At 49.4% G+C, this 19472-nt stretch overlaps 1 protein-coding gene across 2 annotated transcripts in view; it reads left to right on the top strand.

The window, feature by feature from the left end:
* The window catches only part of XPO6 (exportin 6), a 57663-nt gene that overhangs the window by 30193 nt on the left and 7998 nt on the right, over nucleotides 1-19472 (top strand). The window contains exons 7-18 of one of the 2 annotated variants that reach the window (XM_069029862.1): nucleotides 485-938; nucleotides 4166-4292; nucleotides 5329-5438; nucleotides 7709-7817; nucleotides 9140-9229; nucleotides 11716-11785; nucleotides 13234-13393; nucleotides 14575-14667; nucleotides 15881-16025; nucleotides 16580-16726; nucleotides 17888-18077; nucleotides 18720-18875. In XM_069029862.1, coding sequence (XP_068885963.1) covers nucleotides 485-938; nucleotides 4166-4292; nucleotides 5329-5438; nucleotides 7709-7817; nucleotides 9140-9229; nucleotides 11716-11785; nucleotides 13234-13393; nucleotides 14575-14667; nucleotides 15881-16025; nucleotides 16580-16726; nucleotides 17888-18077; nucleotides 18720-18875 — 1851 coding nt within the window. Of the gene's footprint in view, nucleotides 1-484; nucleotides 939-4165; nucleotides 4293-5328; nucleotides 5439-7708; nucleotides 7818-9136; nucleotides 9230-11715; nucleotides 11786-13233; nucleotides 13394-14574; nucleotides 14668-15880; nucleotides 16026-16579; nucleotides 16727-17887; nucleotides 18078-18719; nucleotides 18876-19472 lie in introns of both variants that reach the window. The other variant, XM_069029861.1, reaches the window with a different exon arrangement.

The raw sequence follows: 19472 nt of genomic DNA, 5'->3' as shown, positions 1-19472 counted from the left end.
TCTTGGGAAGCTTCTGTCCTGGTGTGGTTGGGAGGCTGGGGGATGTGATCTGTGCCTGCCATGGTTTTGGGTCCCTGGGAAGAGGTGCTGCACTGTTTGGTGTGATGGGAACATCACCCAGAGGTGTCACAGGCCAGCAGAAGACTCTGCCACCTTCAGTGTAGCAGGGATGTGCCCACCTTGCATCACGGATGCTCAACCTTACGGGGGAATAGAATTTTATAATAAATTCCTAAAATCCAGCCCGTGGCATTGTGTTTCCTGGAACACTGTGGGGGTGCCCTGCCTGGTAAGGCCAGAAGGGTTGTGTGAGGCCAGTTCCTGAGTACAGAAATCACCAGGTCCTCCCACACAAATAACCTGCTGGCTGTTCTGAGTTGGAAGGGATCCACAAAGATCATCAGAGTCCAGCTCCTGGCCCTGCACAGGACTGGGCTGGGCAGGTGGGGGTTCATGCCCCGCCTGACACCGCTGTCTCCCCCAGGTGACCTCTTGAGTAGCCTCTTGCAGAGCCCCAGCGCAGCCAAACTGCTGAACCAGCCCATCCCCATCCTGGACACAGACAGCGAATACATCTGCTCCCTGGCACTGGAGTGCCTGGCACACCTCTTCAGCTGGATCCCTTTGTCCACGAGCATCACCCCGTCCCTGCTCACCACCATCTTCCACTTCGCGCGCTTCGGCTGCGACACCCGCGCCCGCAAAATGTCCTCGGTCAACGGCAGCAGCCACAACTCGGTGCTGGGGCAGGAGCGGGGCCGCCTGGGCGTGCTGGCCATGGCCTGCATCAACGAACTGATGTCCAAGAACTGTGTGCCTATGGAGTTCGAGGAGTACCTGCTCCGCATGTTCCAGCAGACTTTCTACCTCCTGCAGAAGATCACCAAGGAGAACAACGCGCACACGGTGAAGAGCCGGCTCGAGGAGCTGGATGAGAGGTAGGAGCAGCTGAGCTGCCGTGCCAGGGCCTCGTGCTTTCTCTGAAGGACTGGGGGGGTTTATTTTGGGGTCGTGCATGGTGTGTCTGATGGCCTTTTTTTCAGACTACTGACCTGGGGCGGCTGGGCAGGCAGGTAGGTGTGCCCAGGTAAGGGCCTCTGAGGGCTCGCTGCTGAGGGACCTGCTGGCCCAGGTTTGTGCTCCTCGCTGTCCTCTCCCCTGCCTGTCCTGTTCGTTGCTGTTTGACTGCAGGTCTGAGGTGGCACCAGAGCTGACCCTGTTGTCACAGAACACAGAAGAGGCTCCGTGAGGTAAAGGCACTGCAGTGTCCCCTCTGTCCCCTCTGCCCAGCATCTGCCACCCTGCCCAAACCACACAGAGCGGGGACACATCCTGCGAGCCCTGACTTGGAAGCAAACAGCAGTAGCTTCCTGCCCTTCCTTGACCCATGGCCATTTCTGATTCTTTTTTATTTTCACTTCTTGAATTTATTTTTAAACAGCACCAAACACAGCTTGGGGAGCTCTGTTCAGTGCTGAATGGCTCCACCTCCAAGGCTCTCCACAAGCTTGGCTGGAGGCAGCAGGGAGGCAGCAGGGAAGCAGCAGCACCTTGGGAAGCTGTGTATTCTCATTTTCCAGGCTGTTACTGCCACCTTTTGTTCCCTAGGGCACCTCCACTGCCTCATGTCAGATATTCCTACTTGTAGGGGAGAAAGTGAGACTCATCTTGCTGTTGTGTTGAGTGCCTGAGCCTGGGTGTTGGCAGGGTGGTGACTTGGTGCTGCCTCTTGTCACAGGGCTGCTGACAGTGGCAGAGAGGTTGCAACTGTGTGAAAGTGCTGAGTATCTTACTACGGGTACACAAAGGTGGAAATAAATTTCCACTCAGGAAAAAAAAAGCATTTATGAAAAAATCTGTGGGTCCGTTTGTAGGGAGGATGGGCACGTTCTGCTGCAGAATTCTCCTTTTCCATACCTTTAGATAAAGGTATAACTTTGGGATGGTGTAGTGGTTTGGTCTAAAATACTCATTACCTATGACAGATGGCAAATCCAGACTCACAGGGAGTTCTACTGCTCATTTTTTTGCTAGCTCTGACTTGTGTCTCTCTCTCCCTAGAAATGAGACATGGGAATGTGCCACCTTTGCCTACAAGGCACAGAGAGCCAGGAGTTCCCCTCTGGGTTTCAGAAAAGCTCTCCTGGAAACCCATAATCCCATATTTAACTGTTCTTTCTTTTATGGACAGTATCAAGCCACCAGGCTTCAGTGCAGGGTCTGGAGCTGTGCTGGCCTGGGCAGAGGTGGTGTTGCCATTCCATGACATTCTTTAGACATGTTATCCACAGGGATTATTGGTGCCTGGAGTTGTGAGACCCCCTTTATTCATTGCTAAGGTCTGAAATAGGGATGGAACCAAGATGTTCAGGAGACTGGAAAAATCCAGCTGCCTTCTGGGGGAGTAGAGCTTTCTTTTCTCCTTGTCTTCTCCCTTGAGATGTCCATGAGGAGTTTCCTTTGTCACTTAAGGGCACAGCTGTAATTTTTGTGTCCAAAACTAATGGGTTTAGTGCATGAGTGTCTCATCCTGGCTTGGACTAACAAAATCCTGAAAAACAGGGGCACTGAAGAAACCCCCTTCAGTAGATGGGTGTCCTCAGAGCCTGCAGGCCCTGGATTCTTCCTGTGCTTCTTCTTGTGCTGCTGGTTACTTTTTTTTCTGTTAAAAATCAGTCTGAACTGCCAGACTAGTCCAGGACAGAGTAAGTTCAAATTGCCTTTTGCTTCATTTGTGTTTGGCTTTGAAGATCCCAAAATATGGGAAGTGGCTGGGAAGGATCCAAGCAGTGGCTCGGTGGTTGGGGGCCAAGGAAGAGTTTCACTGGTCTCAGGTCAGAGCCTGTTTAGAAAATAGAAACTAAAAGGATGAAGGAGATGTTTGAGTCTGGACTTATTTCTTTTTTTATTTTCCCCTGGCTTTGATTTTGAAGTGTTTGATCTGTGCTCAGGTGTGCTCAGTGATCTCCTGTCAAGCAGGCAGTGCCAAATAAAGAAGGAACTTCATCTTTTCTGCATATTCAAAGCAGTGTGTGGTGTTGTAGGCTCACAACAACCCCCAGCACTGCAGCTCTGTCAGCTGCCAGAGCTGCTGGTCTTGAGGGAGTTCTTGTTAGAAGGAGTGGGGATTCCCAAAAAAACCCCGAAATCCCCAGAGTTTGCAGCAGTGCAGAGCAGGAAGGAGTAAAACCAGGCTGCTCATGCGTGTCTGAAACTGTGCTGAGCCCAACTTTTTATTTTAAAGACAAACTTTAAGCAGTCCTGCATTTCAGAGCTCTGGGCATGTGGGAAGGCTGGAATTGCCTCTGTGTGTGATGTGTGTGTGATGCTGCCATCCCTCCTGTGGCTGATGGAACGTTTCACTCTTGCTGCACAGAGGGATCTGGAGATGATTTTTAACCCTGCTGAAGCTCATGGTGTGCAGGGTGTGTTTGTGTTCCCCAATAAAAGCTCACCCCACTGTGGGCTTTGCCATTTTTCCCCTCAAGAACTCTCCATGCTGCACCGAGGTCCTGCTCTTGCTGCAATCCCTCAAGATTTGGTGGCAGACTCCTTTTGGGAACCACACTTTGTACATTCCCTGAGGAGCCCCATGCTTTGGAGGAAGATTTCTCTTTTATTTCCCAATTCAGTCCCAACCCTCAGCTCAGCAGCTCTTGGGTGGCTGATGTCCACTGCGGGAGGAATTTTCCTTTCCAGCTCTCAGCTCCCTGGCTCTCCCACTCCCTCCTGTAAATGTAACCCCTCTGTTGCTGATTCCTGCATTAACTTCTTGCTTCCAGCTGAGTTCCTCAGGGGTACAGTTCATTTCACTAATCCTGTCTGCATCAGTACAATGACCTTTGCTATTATTATTATTTCTGCAGGGTGGAGGGGGTTGTGTTTATTTGCAGGCCTGGTTGAACTCGATATTTATCTGAATATTAAAGTTGCTTTTGACTAGATTGTCTTTTCTGCTGTTTCAGGTGTAAATGGAGTGAAGGGTTGCCCATCCTGTAGGTAATTGTTGCAGGGCTTTATATTTTAATTGTCCTACTGATGGTTAATTGTAACTTTCTTTCGAATGAGAAGATTTTGAGTGGCTTTTATCACTATGTCAATGAAATTGCTTTCCCTTGGGGCACCTTTCCTGTTTTTTCTCAGTGCTTTCTCCTTTCCCTTGCAGCTACATTGAGAAGTTCACAGATTTCCTCCGTCTCTTTGTGAGCGTCCACCTCAGAAGGATTGAATCCTACTCCCAGTTCCCCGTGGTTGAATTCCTGGCCCTGTTGTTCAAATACACTTTCCATCAGGTACAGCCCCACACCCTCATTTTCCCCAATCTGTTCTGTTGTCCTCTTCAGCAGGACCAGCTGAAAACCCCAAAAACAAGATCATTTAACTGGTCTTACTGGCACTTCCCCAGTGGTGCTGGGGACTGGGAAATGGCTTCATGTGCTCTTGGATTTAGCTGGAAACAAAGGTCACAGGTGGTTGCCCTGCAACAACAACTTGTCTGATGTTTAACTTTGCTTCTGCTTTAATATTTTCCTAGTCCTTGGAATGGGCAATGTCTGGAAAAGTCTCCCTGACTTGCTTGGTTTGTGTTTGGGGATGCTGTTTTTTGTCCTCAATCTGTGGCTTTCTTGTAGCTTTCAGTTTTTGTATAAAAACCCCCAAGCCCTGTGGCTTAGGTCGGTTTTACCTCACTGTAGAAGCTGTCAGTGCAGCTCAGCCCCATGTACATGGAACAATGGCAAGGAACCAGCTGTATAATATCACAGAATCTTGGAATGGTTTGGGATGGAAGGGACCTTAAAACCTGTCTTTTTCCACCCCTGCCATGGGCAGGGACACCTTCCACTGTCCCAGGCTGCTCCAAGCCCCATCCAACCTGGCCTTGGACACTGCCAGGGATCCAGGGGCAGCCACAGCTGCTCTGGGCACCCTGTGCCAGGGCCTCCCCACCTTCCCAGGGAACAGTTCCTTCCCAATATCCCATCTATCCCTGCCCTCTGGCACTGGGAAGCCATTCCCTGTGTCCTGTCCCTCCATCCCTTGTCCCCAGTCCCTCTCCAGCTCTCCTGGAGCACTGGAATGCTGGAAGCTGGGTTAGCAAGCTGGGTTCAAGCTGAGACCAGCCTTGTAATGCCTGGGTTCCTGCCCTTGTACAAAAGCTCTTGCTCATCTTTTGACAGCTCTAAATCTCTCCAGGGCATCCTAGAATTGTTTCAGTAAAGCAAGAACCTCTACCCATGGATTGAAGTGGATGTTAACTTCTGTTTTCATTGTGTGAAATCCATCTTGCCATAGCTTGCAATACTCATTGGGAATATTGGTGTCTTCCAGCCTACACATGAAGGTTACTTTTCTTGCTTGGACATCTGGACACTCTTCTTGGACTATCTGACCAGCAAAATCAAAAGTCGCCTGGCAGACAAAGAAGCAGTGCTCAACAGGTGAGGGCTGGGGAGCTGCCAGGGTGACCCAGCGTGGAATCATGGAATGGTTTGGGTTGGAGGGACCTTAAAGCTCAGCCCATCCCACCCCCTGCCATGGGCAGAGACACCTTCCACTGTCCCAGGCTGCTCCAAACCCCATCCAGCCTGGCCTTGGACACTGCCAGGGATCCAGGGGCAGCCACAGCTGCTCTGGGCACCCTGTGCCAGGGCCTCCCCACCCTCAGAGGGAAGAATTTTTTCCTACAGCAGCAAAGAGGCTTTGTGGTCACCATGGAAGAGCTGTGAGAAATCAGCTACTGCTTACAGCAGCTTCATGTGTGGTTGAGTCCTTTCTTTTTCTAAAATCATGAAGTATAAAAAGCATAAACCTCAGTGTTTCACACTCATTCACAAGAATTGAGGCTGAGCAGGTTTGGGTAGACAAACTGTCACTTACATATGTTGTGTGTGAACCTTGCAGGCAGAGGAAGGAAGCTTTGTAGTCTAAAATAGAACTGGAGCACATTTTAACACAAATTAGAGGAGGAAACTACAACACAAGTTGCTTACTTAATGTTCACACAGCTCATACAACTAATTAATGAATTAGGAAATAAATTTGATTTAATTAGGATTTTAAATTTCCTCTTTAAATAGAGGATGGGTTTCTAAGAAATACAGACGAGACTGGAAGTCAAAAGTTGCCCTTGCTTACTACTGTGTGTATTAATTACAGCAGTGGCTGGCAGCTCTTCCTTGGCAGGTGCTGACCCTGAAGTGGGTGGGTTTTGTTTGAGAAGAGTCTCTTTGCTACCACTCTAAAAATCTGGTGAATATCCCAGTGAGTTGTTTGGGTTTTTGAGGTTTAAAAGCACCATGGTTTGTGCCGTGTGAAGTTCTGCTGAATGCAGAAGGAAGATCCTTTCCCTTGAGCACCCTGAGTAGAAGCAGTTGGTTTTTGAAAGCCAGCCTGGCATCATAACCACAAAGAAATGTGGAACTACCATAGAGCAGACAGCTCCTCCTTTCAGCATGGGAACTGTGGGGCTTGAATTTCTCAAGAAGCAGATTTTTGGGTTTGAACTTCATGATTTGCTCCTCTACCTGCCCAACATGTGTGTCATGCATGTTGTCTTGGTGTCACCCAGCTTGTGATGGAGACAGTTGTGCCAAAAAGCTGTCTCTAGATCTGTCAGGTTACAAAATAATCAATGAAGCTTGAGTGAGTGGTTGTCAGAGCTGCCTGTCCTCGGTGACAGCTCTGACGTCTGCGTGTCCCTGCACACCCTGAGCCGTGTGAACTCTGAGCTGGGCAGTCTGGAAGTGGTTACACCACAGGGGCACAGAGGAAGTTTCCTGTTCTGTGGTTTAGAAGCTTTGCATTTTGTACACACTGCCACTTTTACCACTGGAGAAGTTGCCAAATCCAAGGTTACGCCACCTTGGCCAGAGCTTGCAGCTGCCTGGCTGGTGGCACAGCTGACTGTCACGGGCTGACACTTGGCTAGCATCATGCTCTGCATCTCTTACTCTTTTTTAATGCCTATTTTTGCAGCCTGATTTTCCCTAGAAAACAGCAGGGTTTTTTATGAGACCCGGGCTGTTTTGAGAAGGAGGTTTTTAAAGGAAAAAAATCAGAGTAACGCTGCTTGAAATCCCTGAAGTTTGGTGTTGTGGCACCAGGAATGATTGCATGCTCTGCTGATTTTGCAGCTTGGCATTATTTCTGTTGGATCTCTGGTGTGCTCTGTGCCAGCTCCTGGCTCCCAGAGGTGAAGGGATATTTCAGTGACATGCCTTTAGTGTTAGAGTGCAAGCAAGGAGGGTGCTGGCTTTATTTCAGGGGAGAAGGGCCTGAATTCCAGTGTGGGGAAGGAGGACAGCAGCACAGACAGACTCAAGGTCCCACCTGAGGCAGCAACAACTGCCCTGGTTCCTCTGTTCCTCATTCAGTGCCCAAAGCTGAGGCTGCTGAGGAGCAGCTCGGGCTACAGGAGGCTCTTGGTGCCTCCTGTTCATGGACACCTGGTGTTATTCCTGGCAAGCTGCTCCTGCCTTTCCTGTTTTGAGCTTTGGGGCTGTTCCCATTGCTAACAATCCTCCCTTTCCCTTCCAGAGGCAGAGGGACACTGAGTATTGCCAAGGCTGGTTCCTTACAGGTACCTTGTCACCTGAAATGAGCTGATACCTTTAATCCCAGGAGCTGCTTGGTGGAACTGTTCTGTTTTACAGATTTCCTTTGCTGCAAGGGTTTTATCCAACTCTTTGTGTCTCCCTCCTGGCTGCAGGTACGAAGATGCCTTGGTTCTGCTGCTGACAGAGGTGTTGAATCGGATCCAGTTCAGGTATAACCAGGCACAGCTGGAGGAGCTGGATGACGAGACGCTGGATGATGATGTAAGGAGCAGAGCTGGAGCAGGACAGTTTAACCCTTGCACTGCCAACACCTGGAATGGCTTTTCCAGAGCTTGTGCTTTGGAGTAGGGGCTAAACAACTGCTTGTCCCCTCCCTTCTGTGTGGGGTTTGAGGTGTCAAACAGCTTCAGATGCTTTTCACAAGAAGTCACACTGAAGATAAAACCTTTAACTTGGTTCTTAGTGGGGGAAAAATTTAGATCTTTATGTTCTGATTGTCAGAAGTATTGGAATTTGGAATTTAAAGTGTTTAATTAGTTTAGAATTAATTTGCTGGTTGCTTGGGAATTTGAATGCTGAAGTATTTCTGAGGCAAAAGCTTGAACCTGTGTTTGTATTGTTGGTGCTCGTGTTTAAGCTTATTTCTCCTAAGCTGGTGTTGATAAAGGTCATGTTGAAGCTGATAAATGTCAAAGTGGAGCAGGTGGCCAAAATGGGTGAGGCCAGAGCCCTGGAAGGGCAGGTCAGCTGTCACAAGACAGTAGGTGAAGGAGCAGAGGGAATTTCATCACAAATGGGATCAGACAGATTTTTAAACTCCGGAATGTCGAGGGCTGGTCACATCACAGCTTCTGAGCTTGATAGCAGCACCATTTCATAAGTGAAATAAATTATTTTCTTGATTCATTTGTCACTTGTCTCATCTGGATAATTAGCTATCATACCCTTGTAAAGACCATGTTGGTGTTTGGATGCCTTTCCATGGTGATAATAATGTCACAAATAGGGGCATAAATTATCTAGAGCAGTCCTGATGAAGTTGTCCTTATGCTTCAGAAACGGGCTGGCAAATGATGATACTGGCAAGACTTTAAGCTTTTGGTATAAAACTTGAAAAGGGTTTTAGTTCATTATTTAAGGAGAAAACTAAGTCAGGACATACTGCTTTTGATTCTGTTGCTTATTTGCTGTGTGTGTTTCTGGTTCGATTTTTACCCTCTCATATTAATGGCAGGTTTGGGATATGATAGGAACAGGCAGCTTCTTTCTCAGTCACCTGTGTAGCTGAGCATGGAAAGAGTCTTTTAGGGTTCATATAATTGTTTCATTCACTTGTCAAGTTATTGCCACTCTTTCCCCTCCCTCCTCCTGCACTGCCCCCCTGGTTTTATCAATTCTCAATGAAAACAGGATGAATTCTATATGAAAATCAGTTTGAGTGGAGTGTGCAAGTTAATTTCTCTAAGGTGCTGCTTGGAGAGGGTGGGTTCTCCCTCCTGTCCCTCCCTTGCCAGTGTCCCAAAAGCTCTGTGTTCCCCAGGGCAGGGCTGTGCTCATGCCAGTGTCTCTTTTGTCTGCAGCAGCAAACGGAGTGGCAGCGGTACTTGCGCCAGAGCTTGGAAGTGGTGGCCAAAGTCATGGAGCTCCTGCCAACTCACGCCTTCTCCACACTCGTAAGTCCTTCCCCAGGCCCAAAGTGCCACATGGAGTGAGCACCAACTGCTGTCGATTTTTTTGATAGATGCCTCAGTGCCAAAAAGAAATAGGGAAATTTGGGGTTGGATGCAAAACTTGGCAAGGGGAGATAAGAAATTGAAGAGAAAAAATTGTTTCTTTGGCTTTGTTGCATTTCTTGGTGTGTTTTGAGGAGAGTACTTCGGTGTCTAAGTCCAGCTTGGTGGACACTTTTTAGAAATTCCCACCTCTCAAAGTGTAAACATTTGGCAGCAACCCCTCGGTGCTGCTTATCTTGGCCTTTGCCTTGGAGGCAAGGCTGTGAATTGGGCAGATAAATGTCATTATTAGGGCTTTAAGGAGAGTGGAATCTTTGTTAAAGGCTAGATGGAAATGCTGGAGAGAGGCCTTGGACAGTTGGGATTATCTGATCTGGATAAGTGCTTCTCTTCAGCTGCTGTCACTACCTTTGGGGGTGTAAAAGTTGTCTGGGTTTGTAGCATCATAACAATTCTGAGGAGGAGATCTTGAGGCTGGAAGTGTGTCCAGAATTCAGGGCAGTCCATGTGGTTTTGCTGGGTGAGGAGAAAGGGAAACAAATGCAGTGGGATCTCAGCAAGTGCATTAATCCTGCTGGGAACACTGCACACCTCAACCTCAGAACTGTATTCCCAAGAAGCAGAGAAAACTGGGCTGCTGCAGAAGCAGAAGATGCCTGACCTGAAGTGCCTTTGCAATTGATATTTTTCGTGAAGCAGTGAAGCAGGAGGAGCCTGTTACTCCGAGGAGTGAACAAAAGCAGAGGCTGCTGTGCAGCTCTGTGAGTCAGCGGGAGGCACCAAGGAGCGGGTGTTTCAGGGAGCAGATGGATCAGATGGAGGAGAGCATGTGGCTTCCTTGGAGTAACACATGCACACGAGCAAAGCTCTGTGGTTTTTAAACTCCCCTCAGGCAGTTATGCAAAGACACTCCACTGTTAATTAGGCACAGCATGTTGGAAACGGGCTAGGGAGTGTTTTCCTGAGCCCTGCATTGTTTCTTCTTGTGGGCTGGGGAATGTGGGAAGCTCTCAAGCAGTTCCCAGTGCTTTTCCCAGTGGCTGCAGGGCTGGTGGGTGCAGTGGTCAGTGTAGCAGTTTTAGCAGTGGCAAATAATTCAAGCAGTGGACAGCAGCTGCAGTGACTCCATCCCATGCTGGGCAAGGACAGGCTGCAGCTCCTTCTGCTGATGGGCGAGAGAACCTCCATAAAACCAACCTCCAGTTTCAAGCACTTTCACCACCAGAAATTAAATAGAGCTAAGCCAGGCTGAAAGGGTTGAAAAATACCCTTCAGCTGAAGTATGAGCAGGAGCTGGCACATTTGCTGTCACTGCTGGGTGATGGAGCTGGGCTGACACTCTGTTCCCACACTGGGGTGCATGAGGTGATGCCTTTTCCTGGTCTTAAAATCAGGAGTCACACACGGTTAGAAGGGGAAAAGGGATTTTACCTTGGTATTTATTTTAAGGATCCTTAGGTGTACACGTCCAGGTCATATACATCGAGATGTACCCCACCGAGTCTATCTCTGTCTTCGTCTTCTGTCTCCACACCTCTCTCTCTCCCCCCAACATTGGATATAGCATTATAGGTTTTACTAATTAGCAGATCTATCAAAGATTCCCCAATAAGAGGCTCAAGTGAGCCCCCTTCCCCAAGGAACTCTCCCCTGGATGGTTCTATCTTGGTTTACAGAATGTGTTCTGGAGAGGACCTTGGGCTCTGGGGCACACTGATCCCTAGCTATGAAGCTTCTAAAATGTTTTGTCTCTTAGCTTAACAAACAAGTCCAAGAATGTAGGCAAAAAGCACTAGGAATACAGAAGTTGCAAAAAGGTATAACAGGGGTATAAAGGAAAGGGCAAAAATCTTCATGGCATCAAGGACTGTGGTGTTTATTCCTTTGGCTGTTTTCCCCATGGAATTTCAGCTGCTGCAGCCTGCAGCTTGCTGGCAGAGTGCTGCACTGCTTCCCTTCTGTACACTGGGAGAGGCATTGAACTCAACTTTCTGGTGGCATAGTATTTTGGGAGTTTCCTTTGGAGAAGGTGATACTTCCAGGTGAGCTGGGTGAGCAGAGACCTCCCACACTACAGACTCTGCCACTCCTCTGCTCCTTGGCCTGGGCTCTACCTCCAGCTGTCCATTCCTGGTGCTGCCATGCTGTGCTCTCACTTCCACTGTCAGACCATTATGTGTCAGGCTGCGTTGGAGGGAAAGGAGAGCTGCCACAGGGAAGTGCCTTCAGGGGGGTGATCTTTGTTTTCCTGACCTGGGAAGCTGTGGGATGCAGGATCAGCCTAGAGCCCAACCTGCCCTTCCTCCAAATGTCCGTGTGAAGGTACTGGGGAGAAATGAGAGGACTTTGGTCTGGTAGAGCAGTCAATGGTTGGGTGTTACTGTCTGCCAAGCCTCAGGATCACAGTCAATTCTTCTCTCTTCCAGTTTCCCGTTCTGCAGGATAACCTGGAAGTGTATCTGGGGCTCCAGCAGTTCGTGGTCACTTCAGGAACAGGTAATAACCACCCTCTAACACTGCTCCTCCCTCCCCATGACTGCAAAACCACTCCAGACCTGCTGTGGTGTTGCTTTTTGTATATTCACTTGATCAGAACTTGTGTCTCACGGCTCAGCAGTTAAACTCCAACAGCAGACAGAAATCTCATAATATGATTTATTCTTACTGGCATGGTTCTTCCCTTGTTCTGGCACTTGAAATGAAGATGCCAGAGGTGTTAAAACAGGTGTGCAGCACCAAATACTGCAGCTCCTTCCTGAGAAACAAGGGAAGCAGCAGCAGTGAGATCTGCCTGAGAGGAGGTTGTAGCTCAAGGTAATACTGAAATTTCCTGGTGTGACCAGGAAAGGAGTCTGTCCCAATACTGCTGTACATGGCAGAACTGTTGTATAGGCAGTTCTGGAAAAAATATTCCCATTTTTAGGATCATTTCAGCCCTAGGATAAGCCGTGCATCGGGGTTTAATGCTGTGGTTCTGTGTTAGGAGCTGTCCTGTGGGCTGGATCAGCAGCAGCAGCTCAGATGCAGCTCTGGATTCAGCACTGGGTGGTGGCACAGAATCCCAGAATGGGTCAGGTTGGAAGGGACTGGACTGAATCATCTGATCTAACTTCCCTGCTCATCCCAGAGCACATGGCACAGGAGTTTCCTGTGTGTTTGTGTTGATGGCACAAAATAGAGAGGTTGCTGGTGAAAGTTGAATCTGTGATTAAATACAGTCTGTGGAAAGAAAATCTGATTTTCTTTGAAGGGTGGTGTTGCAGAACATATTTGCTTTTTTAGTGGAAGCTCTGGAATGTTTGAGCCCAGGTGTCCACACCTGAGCAGCAGGAGGGTTGTGTGGGGCTGGCAAGTCTCAGTAGTGGATTGTTTCTTGCACCTGAGAAATATGGAAGTGCACAACACACTTCACATCAGAAGTGAAGTCACAAATTCACTGTCCCAAATCTGCTGCTGCATCACTGCAAGTGTAGCCGGCAGAGGGAGTGTGGAAATCCACCTTCTCCAGAGCTGGGATTGCTTCTGGTGGCAGCAGGAAACCAGAAAGGCTCCTGTTTGTGTAGGAACTAACACCATACAGAAGGGAATAAAGGTGTAAAAGGCTAAAACAGTCATTAACGTCTTTATCAGCCTTCGAAGTGTTGTCAGAACAGTTGATTTCCTTTCCAAGCTCGAGTGTTGCAGTGTCTGGGCCAGTGCTGCCATCTGACCTGTGACCCAGCGCCGAGCTAGAGGCAGAAGAATGCTTGTCATGTCATTAGAATAAACTTTGCATTTCCTGTCACTTTGTCATCAGGTTTCCCATCCCCAAGAGCTGCAGGGGTTGATCACAAAGCCGTAGGGTTTTTCCCCTTGCACGAGCATCAATTTCCAGCTCTTGGGGCAGCTCTTAGAGAAAGGCTGCTTTGTGCTTGTGTCTCTGAGGGGCTGTGGTGTCGCTGCAGGTCACAGGCTGAACATCACAGCAGAGAACGACTGCAGGAGGCTGCACTGCTCGCTGAGGGACCTGAGCTCGCTGCTGCAGGCCGTGGGCCGCCTGGCCGAGTACTTCACCGGGGACGTGTTCGCCGCCAGGTTCAACGACGCCCTCACCGTGGTGGAGAGGTGGGTACAGGCTCTCTGTCACCTCTGCAGGCACTCTGACAAATTGGGCTTCTTGCTGCCTCCCCTTGGCGTGGAGTAGATTGAGGTGGAAGGAATTCGATGGCCAGAATGTGGATTGTAAAGCCAATGGTGTGTGCTGGGCTGAGCCCCCAGTGTGGGCAGCGAGGATTGGGGGGAAATCTGCTCCTCTGCTCAGGTGAGACCCCACCTGCAGAGCTGCCTCCAGCACAGGAAGGATGTGGAGCTGCTGGAGCAAGTCCAGAGGAGGCCACAGTGCTGCTCCAAGGGCTGGTACCCCTCTGCTCTGGAGCCAGGCTGGGGGAATTGGGATTGTTTCAGCCTGGAGAAGAAACAGCTCAGGGGTGACCTAATTACCCCTTCCAGGAACTGAAGGAGTCATCAGGAAAGATGGAGAGAGACCATTTACAGGGGCCTGGAGTGACAGCACAAAGGGAATGGCTTCCCTGTGCCAGAGGGCAGGGCTGGATGGGATATTGGGAAGGAATTGTTCCCTGGGAGGGTGGGCAGGCCCTGGCACAGGGTGCCCAGAGCAGCTGTGGCTGCCCCTGGATCCCTGGCAGTGTCCAAGGCCAGGTTGGATGGGGCTTGGAGCAGCCTGGGACAGTGGAAGGTGTCCCTGCCCATGGCAGGGGTGGGATGAGATAAACTCAGTCCCTTGAAAACATTGAGGGGCTTGTGCTCCAGCATCTGCACTTGTGAGGCAATGAAGTAACATGTAGAGTTTGACTAGAGTTGTACCTTTCAAAACTAAATCACCAAAACTTCCTTTGATGGTTGGACTTTGTGATCTTCAAGGTCTTTTCCAACCTTGATGATTCTGTGATTGTTTTCTGAAATGAAAAGACCTGTGAAAGCTGAAGGAGCAGACATTTTATTCTTCCCCTCCAGGATACTTAATTAGCACATAGTTACAAATGGCAGGATCTCAGGCAAGGCCTCACACAGGTTTTGTGTTTTCATTTCTGTGGAGGAACATCTGACCTGTTCCATCTGATCCCAAACAGCACAGTAGGCTCTGAATTAGTTTAAACTAAATAGCCAGAATCTCATTTGTGTATTAGCTAAACATTGACAAAGACTGGGGAAGAGCTGCACTAGATCAGGTGCTGGAGCTGGTTTGTACAATCCCTTTGCTCTGCCATGTGTGTTTGCACCTCCAGGCTGGTAAAGGTGACGCTGTATGGATCTCAAATCAAACTGTACAACATCGAAACCGCCGTTCCCTCGGTGCTGAAACCTGACCTCATCGATGTGTGAGTATGGGCTGTACCCAGCCTGGGCACTCAGGGGGTGGGGAAGGCTTGGATCTTCTGGATCTGCTGCTCAGACCCCACCCTGGCAGATATCCTGGGAAACAGCCTCTCCAGCTGCTGGCAGCTCCCCAGGAAAGCACCTTTCTCAGCTGATGAAAGTCAAGGCTGCTGCCAGTGGTTTGGACCAGTCTTTCCTCTAATGGAAGTACCCAGGTCATTTAAAGGAAAACATGTTTGTGCTGAGAAGGAAAAATGCTCCTTAAATCAGCTCTGAAAGCAAACTGGGGTTGTGCCCTGTGCTGGGGGCTGTAAAAGTAGGGTAATTAATGAGGAAATAAGTGTTACAACAGTGATATTTTAAAGAAGTGGATCCACTGTGTAGCGTGGAGTTTATATAGAAATCCAGTTGATGGATTTTTTGGCTACCAAAGTCAGGTCTGTGGCTCAGGTAAAAGAGGTTTTTCCCAGCTGAGGGTTTCAAATCTTTGTCTTCCAAGACAAACATATGCCTTGCAGCTGTGCAAGCCATTTCTGGGACAAACAACTGCCTGCCATCCAGGCACTGACATTCAGTGGGAAATCTTGGTGCTGCTGGCCATAGATCACCTCTGACAGCCTTTTAGGGACCTTCCCTTGCTGAGGCTGTGCAGCACAAACCTGTTCCCTGCCAGCTGCTGTGCTGTGAGCAGAACTGAAGGTTTGAACACTTGTTCTGATTTGTAATTGCACCTTCAGCAGCTCCTTGAAGACCCCCACTAGATTTCACCATATAGCTCTATAACTAATGGGATTTCTCCTATTAGTCCCAAGTTAATGGCACTGAATTTTGTGCAGGTGATGTTGTTTTAATGGTTTCTGTTCTGGTTTATGATAATCTGGGAGGCGTTTTCCATGATCTGTCAGCAAGGGTTCACCCTTTTCCCTGTCCCTGAAGAAACCTGTGATCCATTTTCTAACGCTTGCCTGAGAAAGCAGCCCTGTCACACATGTGGGGACATCTCTCAGAAACGCCCTGACTCAATGTGAACATGATAAAAGTGTGATTATGAAGGATGATAACGTGACTTTATCAGTTTGCACCTTTGGCCTGGTGGGTCCAGAACCAGAACCAAAACAGCAGGAAGGATTTTTTACAAACCAAGCTGCCAGGTTTGCCTGAAACACCTCTCTCCTGTCCCGTTCTGGTGCTCACTGTGTCCCTTGCTGTCCCCAGGCACGCGCAGTCCCTGGCAGCCCTGCAGGCCTACGCTCACTGGCTGGCCCAGTTCTACAGCGAGGTGCACAGGCAGAACCCTGAGCAGTTCATCTCCCTGGTGTCCACGGCGCTGGAGGCCATCACCCCCCTCATCAGCTCCAAGGTACTGCTGGCCCTGGGCTCTGCTGGGGGCTGCAGTCCAGAGCAGCTCTCAACAGCACTGGGGGTCAGGCTGATACAAGAATAAGCAACTTAAAGGCTTCGAAACTCAGTCTAATGATTTTATGGCTTGAAAGCAGAGAAATCTCTCTCTCATGGTATTAAGGGAACTGAGCTATGCTCTGGTTGACAAATAAATTGTAGAATTGTTTAGGAAGAACTCTCTAAGATCGAGTCCAACCATTCCCCCAGCACTGCCAAGGCCACCACTGACCCATGTCCCCAAATGCCACATCCACCTGGCTCTTAAATCCCTCCAGGGATGGTGACCCCAGCACTGCCTTGAGCACCCTTTCCATGAAGGAACTTCCCCAATATCCAATCACACCTTCCCGTGGCACAGCTTGAGGCTGTTCCTCTCATCCTGTCCTTGTTCCCTGGGAGCAGAGCCTGAGCCCCACCCTGGCTGCACCCCCCAGGTCCTGGCAGCTCAGTGTGCTGACTCTGGTTGTGTGTGCCAGTGTGACTGGGCAGCCTGACCACCCCTCTGTCTCTCAGGTGCAGGAGAAGCTGCTGCTCTCTGCGTGCCACCTGCTGGTGTCCTTGGCCACCACGGTGCGCCCGGTGTTCCTGATCAGCATCCCAGCTGTGCAGAAGGTGTTCAACAGGATCACTGACACCTCTGCCCAGCGCCTCCCCGACAAGGTCAGTTGGCCCAGAGCTATCTCACACTGAAATCAGGTGTCCTTGGGAAGATGTGCCTCAGGTGGTGAGGGATAACCTCAAAAAACAACTGGAGGGGCAGCAATTATCTCTATATTGTGGATATCCGGGAATTACAGTGATATCATTTGTAATTAATGATCTATTTCAAGCAACAGCACAAGGAAAAAATACAATTGCACCTCTTAGATCTGATTCTTTTCTCCTTTGTTGACACCATCCCTGATTCTGCATCATCTTTACAGTACAGGCACGTTGATTCTGACCTACACAAAGAGTTTTTTGCGAAACTCAAGTATTTACATTGCAGAAGCAATGTAAATACTATAAATATATTCCATTTATAGTTCTGAAAAGCCACAGTGGAGGCTGGGATATGGTTATGTTGTCTGCTGGCAAGGAAGCACAGAGTGCTGCACAAGTGCAGGAGCTCAGCCTGTAAACCAGACAAGGAGCAATGGAAGGAAAATCATCTTTGTTTTTATAAACACCAGAGATTTACTGCTGCAGGGAAGGGCTGACAGAGCTGGGAGCTGGTTCCAGGCCTTAAATCCTGGAGCTTTGCTTCTCTCTCTCTTGCAGAGCTGGTACTTGGGCTCATGTTGTGCTGTTGAACAGCGAGCACTGCTGGGGTCTTGCACAGCCATAAAATGTCATTTCACTCCAGCCTGTGCTCTGGCAAAAATTAACCTGGGAAAAAAGTTAAAACTTTGTCTCTTTGCTTCATGTTGCCCAGAGAAGCTGTGGCTGTCCCATCCCTAGAAGTGTCCAAGGCCAGGTTGGACTTGGAGCAGCCTGGTCTGGTGGAAGGTGTCCCTGCCTATGGCAGTTGGGTTGGTCCCTTCAACCCAAACCATTCCATGATTCAGTGGTTTTGCTGTCAGTCCAACCCTGGTGCTGTCTGGGCTCTTGTAGATGTCTTTCTGCTCCCACATCTCCTTAAGAGTACTAGGAACTCGAGGTTTATATCCAACTGTGGGGGTGTTTTGGGAGCTGCAGTCCATCCTCAGTGCCCAAGGAGCTCTGCAGAGCTCATCCAGAGCCTCACACACATCAGAGCTGCACAATGCAGGGGTTGGAACACGATGAGCTTTATCCTCCCTTCCCACCCAACCCATTGGCTTTGATTCCTGTCCCTCCCAGGCCCAGGTGCTGGTGTGCAGGGCTCTGTCCAACGTGCTGCTGCTGCCCTGGCCCAACCTGCCCGAGAGCGAGCAGCAGTGGGCCGTGCGCTCCACCAACCACGCCAGCCTCGTGTCCGCCCTCACCAGGGACTACCGCCAGCTCAAGGCCACGGCCAGCCTGCCCCAGAGGAAGGTGCAGCTGGAGGACAGTAAGTACCAGTGTCCTGCTCCCTCCTGCTGCACTGGGGAGTGTCGTTAAGCTGATTTGCCAGTAATTATTTTGGCTGAGAAACTGTTTCACGTACAGGAAAGGGAGCGGGTTGTGTTTTCTTTCTATTTTTAGAGGCTTCTCTGCTCTGTACAGGGCACTATCGCCCCAGGTCGCCTGTAAACTCTTCCATTGAAGTGCTGTCTTCCTGAGGAAGGTGGGATCAGGGTTGGGATAAAAGTTTGGGTGGTAAAGATTGCTTTGGGAATACTGAACAGCCTCATGGTGTTATTAGAAATACTGGCTGGAAGCTGTGTTAATGAAGAACATGGGTGTAAAAAGTGAAGGGGGGAAATAAGAATTTCTTCCAGACTTGGGAATTACTGGAGAGGGTTTGTTTATATAGGAGGAATGCAAGGAAACTCCTGGCAGGGGTGCAGGGAAACTTGTGTATATGCTTTGGGCCTGGTTTTGGGTGTGTCTGGGGTTTTTTTCATTGAGGATCACTTCAGAAGTTGTTCAGAAATCTGCAGTGTCACATGTCAGTTGTTTTAATTACTGTGTGTGTGAGCTTCATTTCTCTTCCTCTTACCTCCAAGCAGTTTTGGCACGTGCCAGAAGCATCACCTCTCTTGTTTTGCAGCCAAGGTGATCATCCACCAGACACTGAGCGTTCTGGAAGACATTGTAGAAAGTATCTCTGGAGAATCCACCAAGTCCCGGCAGATCTGTTATCAGTCGCTGCAAGAATCCGTGCAGGTCTCACTAGCCCTCTTCCCAGCTTTCATTCATCAGTCAGGTATAACCTCAGGCCAGGGGCCATGCTGTGAGTAGCTTTCTGAGCTCCTGATAACACCCAGAACAGCAGCACAGAGTCGTGGTGTGGGTGTGGAGTGTGTGGGTTGTCTGTGCCTGGGTGTGCTGGGAGAGCTGGGCTGAGCCACAGCAGGGAAGGGACATCCCTGCCAGCCAGGATCCAGGCAGGACTGTCACAGTTTCAAAGAGGAGCTGGTCCTGAGCACAAAAAAAATGCTTTCAAATACCCTCTCTGGTTGTATTTGCCATTTACATTCTCTGCAGAAGCTTGAAGACAAAAAGGGATAGATGTCATCAGATTAGGTCAGATGGTGTGGGATTTGGGGATTTTTTTTCCCTGAGATGGAAGCAGGACTCTCACTTGGCAGCCTTCTGGCCAGCAGCTTGTATTTTGTGTCACATCAGGGTGCTTCCTCATGTCCCATTTGGAGCTGGGTGGGATTTTCTCTGTGGAGGGGCTGAGGGGAGACAAAAGGGGTGAAATGCAGAGAGGATCCAAGGCAGAGGCAAAGGGTGCTGTGACTCCAGGGAGCTGCTGTCTCCAGAACAGGCTGGCAGCCTCATCAATTGCAATTTATTG

This window comes from Aphelocoma coerulescens, chromosome 14, assembly GCF_041296385.1.
Source record: "Aphelocoma coerulescens isolate FSJ_1873_10779 chromosome 14, UR_Acoe_1.0, whole genome shotgun sequence".
Taxonomy (NCBI): Eukaryota; Metazoa; Chordata; class Aves; order Passeriformes; family Corvidae; genus Aphelocoma; species Aphelocoma coerulescens.
This window is presented reverse-complemented; position numbering and strand designations above follow the sequence as displayed.